The following is an 11187-nucleotide window of genomic DNA, read 5'->3' as shown; positions in this document are numbered from 1 at the left end:
TGACAATACAACCGAAGAGCTATGATATTCACCAAGAGCAGTAGAGCTGCATACAGATGCAATGCCTTGCAACCATCACTGTACATTTCAAAACTATGCAGTGCTTCACAGGCTGCAAAACACTGCCCTCAGACAATATCAGATCATGAGTTAGATCCCAATTGTATAAGCGCTCAGAGACTGGGCTCTCATCGTCCCTTTCTTTCTCTTTCTGTTCATCACACAGTAAAAGGAGAGTTATTAGATCCCACAGAGAGGTGACTCAACTCGGTTTTCCCCTGTGATGTCCTGCTCCATCTTGTTCTTTGAAACCACCACCATTCTTCTCTAATGAATGCATTTTCCTTGTTTTGACTGGCAGGTCGATGGGGACAGGGTTAGTCCTGTCACCTGAGGACCTTGGAGGGAGCGGAGACAGCCAGAGAAGTAAGAAGAAGCTGTCCAGTCGAAGCTTTGAGCAACTCAGCAGTGCCCAGGTCAGGGTCCCCTTATTCTCCTCTCTTTCATCCTCTATGCAACTAAAAATGAAAGGCCACTCTGTTTCTTTGCGTTTGATATATTCCTATGTTGCATACTATTCATAATTAGGTTGTACCCCCAGGAGTCAAATCCTCTTCACTCCATATGAATAACTTTCTCGTTGGGGCTTCAACTTATTCCTTTTTTCTTCTCTGTGTGAGCAAAGCAGAGCCCTCTTCCTCTGATGTTCTAATGCTTTTTGGGTTGCTGTGACTGAGACTGTAACTGTCTCACTCATCTCTCTTTGTTGCAGCAGATAAAATCGCAGGGTTGCAGAAAAAGCAGTCTTCATAGCATCCTCAGCTCCAAGCTGCCAAGTGATGTGACTCAACTCAAACAGAAGGCCCAGGGTAAAAAGAATATCTCAGGGTCAGGGTCCAGAGACAAGGAAGTTTCACCCTGCAACTCCAATCCCAAATATGGACACAGAACTCAGGGCACAGGCAAAGCCGAGTCCCGGCGTGAGTCTGGTGGACAAAGCGACACAGGTAAGTACTGGTAATCACAGTACTGACTGTGCCTTATGCTGCTTGTTTGAATAAGCACAACGTTCTACCAACTGTTCTTCAGTTAGACTTGAACTAATTCTCCAAAATTTCTCAGCAGCCAGTGTAGACAGTGGCCCCCAGGAGAGCTGGACTGGACTGGTGCAACGTGGATGTAAAAAGGGATCCACCGCCCTGTCCCAGGGTTTGTCCTGTCTGAGTCAGCCCAGAGCGAGGGCTCTCCGTGGCCAGAAGCAGGAGGCACTGGAGGAGGGAGAGAGCTCCCCTGCAGAGAGTGACTCCTCTGATCAAGGTGAGGCAGTGAATACTGACTCTGTTATGATGCATATACAGTGACAGGTAATGAAACTGACCACAGCAACCCAATATGGCCCAGTGATAAACATTATCCTGCTGCACTTAATTTATGACATGTAACTGTAGCTGTGAAAGTGTTATCTGAGTGACGGAACAGCCACATGTCAAGGGTGTTTTTTATGGATGAAAAGACTCTATAAACATTAACCCTACGCAGAAATACAAAATGAGTAAGGGTTGCAGTGCATAATGAATATTAAACTTGTTTCAAGTTCAAAACCAGCAGCGAGTGAAAAGCTGTTGATTGTCCTCTACCACACAAGAGTGTGCACGGACACTCGGCACGTCAGAGATTGGCCTTGTTGGCTGGTTTCAGCTAGATACGCAGCCACAGCTGTGGACACTCGCCTGTGAGAGGCTGTGAGAGGGTTTGACAGACCTGGAGACTAGGAGACTGGGTCAAAAATCTGCAGTGGCAAACACAAACTCAGTCCTGCACCCACTAGCACACTAGCTCTGCAGCATGTGGTTTCAATGGGGCAAAGCACTTCATTCATCATTTGTATGAACAGTTAAATGATTTGCTTAAATGCTAATGACGTGCATGTGAAGTGATGGAGAAAAATTTAAAGAACCTCACTGGTTGGAAATGATTTAAAGAGATCTGATAAGTGAGTTCATATAATCTAGTAACATCTCTATGCTGTATTGTTTGCTATCTGCATTAGATGATGAAGAGGAGGACGGAAGTTATGACACTGATGAAGGTCAAGACTACAAAGCCCAGGCCCCCAGAGATGTCACCCCTAGCTCCTCCGTGACAGGTCCAAGTCCTTCATCTATTGTAAAACTGGAGGCCAATCAGAAAGCCAGGAACAAGAGACAGAGACAGGAGCTCTATGGTAAGACTGTACTTTGAAACTGATTTCCAAGTCAACAAAACAGCACCACATCTTCATGGGCAACATCTGTTTTGTGTTTCTACTCCTGTTTTGTTAACTTGGTCTAAGTCTCTGTCTCTAATTGGACGGCACAGGATCCCAGAGTCTGTCTGGAACAGAGGGGGAGGTCAAAGTAAGGAAGAAACCACCCTGTAGAATGGGCCCGACTGCTGCAGTGAAAAACCACAGTGAAGATCAGTGGACTGAAGGGGTTAGAAGGCCATGCGGACCCAGGTCAAAGGAGCCCCGGTGGGGCAGCCTTGGGGCCAGAGGCAACCGCTACCGGAGGAGCGTGGGACTGGCCACCTTCCCGACCACCAGTGAAAGACTAAAGAGGGCGACTCGCAAAAGCACTGTGTTGAGAGGAGCAATCAATAAGGTTAGCAGACTCTTTTTAATAGAATTGCTGATATACTGAATAAAAACTTACATTTTCTAGTTTAAGGAAACCATAGAACTCATAGACCTGAAAAATGTATCAAATGGAAAAAAAAAAAATAATCTAATGTATTGGTTTGGCATGATATGCTTAAGAAGATACTCTATCTCATTTCAAAAGTGGCCTTGTGACATCACAGCCACACATAATAGGCTCTCTGCATGTAATTTGCCATTAAACTGTTTTGTTGAATCACAGAAAGAAGTGTTAGGTGATAAAGAAAAATACTTTGAGTTCTAGCAGAGGCTGGCATGTCTCAAAGTAAAAAATGTAGACACAAAAATTTAAAACTACATTTTATAATGCTCATAAATAAGAAATGCATTCCCTCTAATGATTCATCCTTTCAGAGAAATTAAATGGTGTATGCAATTTTATTCATTTTATTTTAGTTGTGATCAAGTTTGTGCAAAAACTTTACTTCCAAAAAACTTTGCATCTAAGGACATGTCACACACTCACCTGTCATCTTGTCAACTTCCACAGAGGAGAAGTTCCTGGTCAGTTGGGGCCCCATCCTCACAAAATGAGGAGGAGAGCAGGGGCAGACGGAGCAAGGGCCAACAGGTACCATCACAGTATATTCCTAAAACACCCAACCTTCACTCGGGAAACCACCAACGCCTTCATACATTCTATTAGCAATTCTGGTGATGTCTTACTGTCCTAGATTTCTCACCCTTAGGACTGTTACTGGAGAACTATTAAAAGTACTTAGCACATTGCACATAGCCCAACCTCCTGCTGAGTAATCTTAGGGGAGGAGAGGAGAGGAGTTGTGGGAAGGGTGGTGGTGGTGGGGAATCACACCTTTTGCTGTGAGAAATTTAAAAAAATAGTTATTGTTAGGACATACAGACAATGTGAAATCCCCTGTGGTTAATTGCTACGTTGAGCAGCATGCTAAACAATTTCTTCTTTCTTCTATCATGCTTCCTAGTTCCACTTTTTTTTTTAAATTCAAACCCTTCATCTATTTATTCTTCTGTCTGTCCCTTCTGTTATATTCTACAGCCAAAGGGACGAGCGGTGAGTCGGCTGCTGGAGAGCTTTGAGGCTGATGAGGGCTTTCAGATGGATGGCAGCAGCTTCTCAGAAGAAGAGGAGCACAGCAGCTGTTCATACAACAGCAGAAGCCCTGGGGGTAAAAGATACACTGGATATTTTGCAACAGTGTTTCAAGTAGCAAATAGTTTCACTGATGTTGAAATATTATTTGTAATGTTCTCTTTTCCTTGTACAGTTCCTAGTTGTGTCCTGACCAAAGAACTCTTAACTGATGGACTGAAGGTGCTGATCTCCAAGGAGGATGAGCTTCTCTATGCTGCCAGGGTCCACACTCTGGAGCTCCCTGACATGTGAGTGCCTGTGCTGTGGTTTAAGTGATTATTGAGGGTCTTTTTTTTGTACACATATAGTTAAGATGATGCTATATAAATGACATTTGTAAATATGTATTATATACCTTTACCTACCAGTGAGCAGTCTTTCAAATTCAATTCTGCATGTTTACACCTTTTTGTCAGTGTTCCTTCTGCATGGGCAAACTGGCATGGGTTTGTGGCTTGAATTCAGTTTAAATCAATTTAAACCTTTTTGGGTGCATGAGAGGAGTACAAGTCACCATTATCTCTCATGTTTTTCCTCCTTACATAAGCTCCAAATCATCCCATATCCATCTCTGAGTGTCAATACAGCTCTTCTGGCTTTAGCAGCAAAGAGATGTTATAACAACAACCGAGTAACATCTGACATTGAGCAAGGCAAGCATAATACAAGCATCTGAAAATAGCCTTTTCCCTCTCTCTCTCTCTCTCTGCTGTGCTTTTTGTCTAGCTTTAGCATTGTTATCGATGGTGAAAGAGGAAACCGCCCAAGAATCTATTCACTGGAGCAGCTGCTACAAGAAGCTGTAAGTTTACCCCGCGCCACTAAAATCCTGTGTTACCAGAAAAGTCACCGTTTGTTTGGTCTTCTGGGCCACTCAACATTTTTGTTCTTTTAAAGATTCTTTCTCATCATCTTTGCATTTCTCCACTGCCTCCCAGCCTTTCTGTGGCTCTGCCAGTCCCTTTGTCTGTCTCTCAGGGTCACTGAGGCCATCTAAAACTCAAAGTGAATACGAACAGATGGAACGCAGCATCCTTAGGTTTATGTGTGTGAGTGTCTGTGAACATCTGTTAAAACCAACTGTGTGTGAGTGTGATAATCCCACCACACCTGGATCCATTTGTGTTTAGAAGTTTAAATGGGAGATGATGTGAACTTCATATTCCTACTACTGCTGAAGTAATAGACTTGTTTAAAGGTTCAGATAAACAAAGACAGGATATGAAGAGCAGCTAACTAAAGATGAATGGGAGTGAAGCAAAAGTGTAGAGCTATATGTTTATTTCATGAGAAAAAAAAATCACTTTTTTTGTAAAAGTACCTGAGGTGGGTCATTTTTAAAAAGATTTTTTGTTTAAACCTAGACCAAGATCATCAGAATATGCAAGTCTCACTCATATTTATGTTAACATACAATTACTAAGTCATTCATATAGATACATAATTACACACTGGAAACCACTGCACATTCTTGGTTGTTATTCATTTGCATTTAGTTAACCTGTGCTTCTTGGTGCACTTTGAATCCAGAATACTGCAGCAAGCGACCTTTGTTCCCCCCCATTTTTTATTTAATACTGACTCTATGCACTTATAACAGTCAGGCCACCTTAGGCAAAGCTGTCATCTGCATCTGAGCTGTGGAAATGAGTATTTGCTACTACGAAACAGGGCACAGGACATTGTGTTTGCACACAGTAGTGTGTCCGAAGATGATGATCCTTTTGGTAGAGCATTTAATTAGTTGCGTCTTAGATTACAGGCTTTTGCTAGGGGAAAGATTTAGCTGCCGAGGGGCAAGAAAACTGTACTTGTACCTTATCTAGCATGGTTTTTGTGATCATAGTTCATCTAAAGTTATTAAATGATAAAGTAAATATTACTGTGATGTGGAAATGTAACGACCCCACACCCACTGAAGAGTAGACCAACTGAATTTCCTGATGATTTACTTTTTTTAATTTTACTTTATTTTTTTCCACTTAATGTCATGAAAATTACTATTTCCTTCATGTAGGATAAAATATTCAATATATTTTTTATGTTTTTTGCCTCTCAGGAAACATGTCCAAAGTCAAATGAGATTAATACAGTATATCTTATCACATTGGATTCAATAGCACTTCTGAAAATGAACTTAGTTTCTAAGTATTTTTGTACAGTGTTAGGTTTGTTTGCTAGATTAAGTATAAATCCAGAAACAGTGAATTTAAAAAAGTAATGTTTTTATTGTTTATATCTTCCTACTGGCCAAGACGTATTCTTCACAGTATTCATCCATAGACCATTTAATAACTGACAGCTCATCTCCTTTGTCTCATAAGTTTCCCACCTAGCCTTCTTGCTGTGTCATTTTTAAGGCTCCAATGCAAGTACTGTATATGATCACAGATGTCAACAACTGGCACAGCTGGGACAAATGCATGACACCAGAGAACATACCAGCATAGGTGATCGATCTCAGTCCTCAAGGAGACAGTAAGCAGCCTAGCTTAAAGCTCAGATCATTGGAGGAAAACAAAAAGTAAACACAAAAGATGAGATGTATAAATTAAGAGCAGACTCAGTTCAGAATGATTCATCTAGGTGGAACCTAAACCCAGATAGAAGGCTTGTTTTATTTCATGCTAACAGCAATGCTCAGACTGTAGCTTTCTTTCAAGGGATGCACTCAAGAACATGACATGTAAAATCAGTCTGAGCTAGAAGCGTTCGTGCTCATGCTTGTTTGGACCATGTTTGGGACAAAATTCTCCCAAACACTTCTGGCAAATTCAGTCTTAGTAAACTTTAGTCTTATCTCATCAGATAGCAGCTGGGTCTAATTATGCCATGCATCCACTTTCTTGTCTAAACTTGTTTTTAAATTAGTTCAATAGCCATTTATTTGACTCTGACACCAATACCCCTATTCTCACCAAACTCCTCCTCTCTTCCCCATGCGCACGGCAACACACACACACACCCATATCCACACCTCATCAGTCAAAGGGTCCCTCGCCATGGCAACAGTAAATGAAAGCAACCTGAAAGAGCCCCCAGTGAGTGGCGGATGCTGGGGCTGCCTGTATTGTTGGAGGGAGGATCTGGCAAACTGCAATCACAAGCCTTCTATTCAGGCCCTCTTTAGTATTACTCAGCAAGTCAGGATTTACTGCATCATGGCTTCCGTTCTTTTCAGCCCTGACTGGCACATTGGCATGAGATAAGTGCTGCCTGGAAACATGGCACAGTGGCTTCCAATGCACAATGCTCCATTGCTCACACACTGTATGTTTGTGTGTGTTTGTGCTTGTAAGCAGCCTGTAATGAATCCTATGTTTTGGTCTGGCTTCCAGGTCTTGGATATACGTCCAGAGTCAGAAGCTCTGCTCAGTGAAGGAACCAGGGTGTGTGCTTACTGGAGCGAACGCTCACGCTGCTTATACCCAGGCTACGTTCGCAGAGGTGAGACATCAGGTTCTTCCATCTTTTTTTGTTGCCCCTTCATATCCTCTGTACTTCAAATTTATATTTAATTGTATGCACATACAGTACAATCACTTTTTGCAGATGTGCAAAAGTACAATTTTTTTGCTTTTGTTTTTTGAGGAGGTTCATCTGAAGAAGGGAAGCAAGGAGGAGTGATGGTAGAGTTTGATGATGGAGACCGAGGGAAGATTTCTCTTTCAAACATCCGCCTCCTGCCTCCAGGATACCAGATTCACTGTGGGTCCCTCTTCTCTGTGGAAGTGGGAATTTGCCCTGCCATGTTATCATGAATTGTCTACCTACACTACCAGTCAGAAGTTTGGACCATTCCATTCATCGGGAAAGTGCGCATCCAAACATTTGACTGGTCGTGTATCACTAAATACTAAACATCTTATACCACTTATCCTTTAGGTGGAGAACCATGTCCTACCCTGCTGGTACCCACTGGGACAACATCCAAGAGAGGCTCCAGTCTGGAGCAGGCCCCCATCAGTGACAGATCTGACAGACTTAACACTACCAGTACACCTAAGAGCCAAACACTAACTGTTCACAAAAGAAGACCAGGTAAGAACACCTGAAACCTGTCGTTACATACACTAATTACACATAACATTTCCCTGCCTATTACAACTAATAATTTCAGCTATATAATTCTTATACTAAGTGAAATATTTAAACAAAAGTGCCATGTTTTTTTTTTATGGGTGAAGAATTAATCAAATTGAAATATTCCAAATGAAAAAAAAACAACTCATCATCGAGTTCAGTCAACACAATACACCTCTAACACAATGTCAGCATAAACTGAGCAGCAGTACATTTACAACAGCACATGCTGTGGGGCCCCCGGTTTGGAATATGTTAACAGGTGTGCCGATTAAACTGGTCAGTGTACCGTATGAACAAATGAAACAGTTGTGCTTCATTATTTATGATGTGTGGCTAAAACATAGTATGTATGTTTTCTTCAATCTAGGGCGACCAAAGGGCTCTGGGAAAAAACAAAAGCAGCAGCAGGCTGAAAATGCCAATAAGAATCTTTCACCTTTTCTGGGTTGGCCTTCATTGGCCAACACCAGGAAGAGGATGTCCGATGATCTATTTCAGCATAATGGGGCACCCAGGAAAGTAATGAGAGGGAAGGAGGATGACCTGTTCCATTTGCCTCTGACCCAGCCACTGGCCTCTATCCCAGCCAAGGGTCTTTTCAGCAGCAGCTCCTTTGAGGTAGACTCTTTCAGCAGCATTGCCAATGGCTACTCCCCTTTCTGTGCGCAGCCCACAACACCAAGTCCTGGTTTATCTCTGGGCCCCAGAAGCGGGTTGTATAGCCACAAGCGCAGGCAAGATGACCTGGTCATGCCAAAAGGCAGGAAGTCTGGACAAGAGTTTCTGGTCAAGTTAGATCATGAAGGAGTGACCTCCCCCAAGACAAAGAACAGCAAGGCACTGCTTTTGCGAGGCGGCTCTTCCAGTGTGAGTGGTATGCCCAGGATAGAGGCCTACTCTCACCCAGTGCTGCTGGTTAAAGACAACAAAAAGGGTGGTGCCTCTAGGGTAGAACTTCTCCTGAAAGGAGCCACACCCCAAAGAAAGTCCTCCCCTTTGCATTTGGGGGAATATGGTGACCTAGGCTTCAGCTCCCACCGAGAGTGTCACAGCTCCTACTCTGATCTGGATGATGAAGAGGAAGAAGAGGAGGAAGAGAGGAGGACTGCACTGTCTGCAGCCTCAGGAGGACTAAGGACAGCTGGCCACTTCCTCTCTCGTCTCTCTGTCTCTTCCTTCTCTTCTGGCTCTTCCAGCTCCTCATCTTCAGGATCTCTCTCCAGCTCCAGTTTGTGTTCCTCTGACAATGATTCATCCTACAGCTCAGAGGATGAGGACAGTTCTACACTGATGCTGCAGAGTTGTCTGTCTTCCCATCGGGGGCTCCTGCAGCCATCCGAACCCTCCACATCTTCAAGGCTGCACCAGCATTCCTTTGTAGCCAAAGCTGTGGCTGTTTCCAATGCAAAAGGAGGTCCTCAGGATCAGGTCTCCAACAGCAAGTCTTTGAAAAGGAAAGAATGCACTAGCTCCACCTCTAAACCATCTAAAGAATTCCTGAAGAAACCTAGAATGCTTCCAGATGACACCTCATTTATTCCAAGGCCCAAGATGTCTGCATTCCTTGCAGGACGACAAATGTGGAGATGGTCAGGAAACCCTACACAGGTAAGATTAGTCAGTTTCTATTGCATACCATCGGTATAGCAGAGATTTGTCCTTCTTTTGTTAGATATCAGTTCAGCCAACATAGAATGGTAAATCACTAGAAGTCAAAAAGGGTTAACAGTAGCCATTATCATCAAAGAAGATTGGTTAATGTGTCTGGTTTTCCTCAGAGACGTGGTCTAAAGGGCAAGGCCAGGAAGCTTTTCTATAAGGCTATCGTACGAGGCAGAGACACAGTAAGAGTGGGGGATTGTGCTGTGTTCCTGTCAGCTGGACGCCCTAACCTTCCATATGTAGGTCGAATTGAGAACTTATGGGAATCCTGGACCTCCAGCATGGTGGTCAAAGTCAAGTGGTTCTACCACCCTGAAGAGACCAAGCTAGGCAAGAGGCATCGAGATGGAAAAGTAAGTCATGACGGTGGTCATCGTTTTCTGGAGATTAGGGCTGCAGCGGTATACCGGTTTTACAGTATACTGTACCATGGTATGAAAATCCATGGTTATCATACCATGCATATTTGCTTGTGCACCTTTCTTCCCTGACCGCCTATCAGACTCCACAGTAGGCGCCACACGCACATACACAGAAGATAAATGGCAGAGAGAAGGAGGCTGATATCACCAAATTCCATCCACCAAAAAAGAAATTTAAATCAGCAGCACAGGATTACTTTGGATATCTCAAAAATGAACCCCTTTGAGAACACCCCCTCTCAGGTCAAAGCATGTGTCCTGTTTTATAACTTTAATCCCAAACAAACATTGGTTATAAAATGCACTGTTGAAATGAGTTTCCACATTATCTTCTCCTTCACTGATCTCTGACTTACAAAAGAAGTCGCAGTGATCCCTGTCTGATCCTGACACAGAAACTTTCCCAGCTCACATAAATGGATGTGTGCGAGTGAAGTTCTAGACAGGTCTGGCTCCACTCTTGTGCACGTACAATAAATTAACAACTATTTTGATCATTGTTTAGATTAGAACATTGTGATGGCATTGTTCACCATTGTCAGAAGTTTTACAAACCACCCAGTCGAGTAATAGAGAAAATAATCAGCAGGTTAATCCATAATGAAAATAATCAATAGTTGCACTTGGACACAGACTAGTTCAGCAGAGCTCCACCTCATTCAACTACAACAGTCAAGTCCAGTTTTTTTTTTTGGTTTATAAATATAGTGATGCAACTAACATGTTTTTTTTTACCTATACAGCATGCCCTGTACCAGTCATGTCATGAGGATGAGAATGACGTCCAGACAATCTCTCATAAGTGCCAGGTGGTGAGCAGGGAGGAGTATGAGCATCTGACTCGCAATCAGAAGTCGAACAGTACCTCCTCAGACCTCTACTACCTGGCTGGGACATATGACCCCACCACTGGTCAGCTGATGACTGCCGAAGGGGTCTCCATTCTGTGCTGAACCTCCACAAGGACACTACTGAAAGGACTCTTCTTGGAGTATGATAAAAGTCCATGGCTTTACGTACAAGAACGTCCACCCTTGGTAGATGACTAGTGTCCCTTGGGTATGCCTCAATGACTACATGTCTGAGGTTACACGCTGGAGTCTATTGGCGTTTAACATCTGTGGGAGTGAAGGGGATGTCCATAACTGGTTGATCCTTTCAAGAAGAATAGTACAAAGTCTGGGTCTTCCTGGACATCACAAAAT

General features: G+C 43.1%; 1 protein-coding gene and 1 long non-coding RNA gene across 8 annotated transcripts in view; one reads left to right on the top strand and one right to left on the bottom strand.

Moving 5' to 3' along the window:
- Nucleotides 1-11181, top strand: part of bahcc1a (BAH domain and coiled-coil containing 1a) — a 31365-nt gene extending 20184 nt beyond the window's left edge. For 5 of the 7 annotated variants that reach the window (XM_020620941.1, XM_020620946.1, XM_020620943.1 and 2 more), the window contains exons 13-27: nt 362-476; nt 773-1007; nt 1123-1317; nt 2051-2224; nt 2359-2642; nt 3189-3269; nt 3717-3846; nt 3946-4060; nt 4539-4614; nt 7151-7259; nt 7404-7520; nt 7698-7853; nt 8266-9506; nt 9677-9913; nt 10726-11181. In XM_020620941.1, coding sequence (XP_020476597.1) covers nt 362-476; nt 773-1007; nt 1123-1317; nt 2051-2224; nt 2359-2642; nt 3189-3269; nt 3717-3846; nt 3946-4060; nt 4539-4614; nt 7151-7259; nt 7404-7520; nt 7698-7853; nt 8266-9506; nt 9677-9913; nt 10726-10935 — 3475 coding nt within the window. In that variant the 3' untranslated portion in view covers nt 10936-11181. The remainder of the gene's footprint in view (nt 1-361; nt 477-772; nt 1008-1122; nt 1318-2050; nt 2225-2358; nt 2643-3188; nt 3270-3716; nt 3847-3945; nt 4061-4538; nt 4615-7150; nt 7260-7403; nt 7521-7697; nt 7854-8265; nt 9507-9676; nt 9914-10725) is intronic. The other 2 variants (XM_020620945.1, XM_020620944.1) reach the window with 2 other exon arrangements.
- The window catches only part of LOC109972227 (uncharacterized), a 56041-nt gene that overhangs the window by 14329 nt on the left and 30525 nt on the right, over nt 1-11187 (bottom strand). The gene's annotated exons all lie outside the window — the stretch shown is intronic.

This window comes from Monopterus albus, unplaced genomic scaffold, assembly GCF_001952655.1.
Source record: "Monopterus albus unplaced genomic scaffold, M_albus_1.0 scaffold251.1, whole genome shotgun sequence".
NCBI classification, from domain to species: Eukaryota; Metazoa; Chordata; class Actinopteri; order Synbranchiformes; family Synbranchidae; genus Monopterus; species Monopterus albus.
The sequence above is the reverse complement of the archived record's forward strand: the minus strand, read 5'-3'. Positions and strand labels throughout refer to the sequence as shown.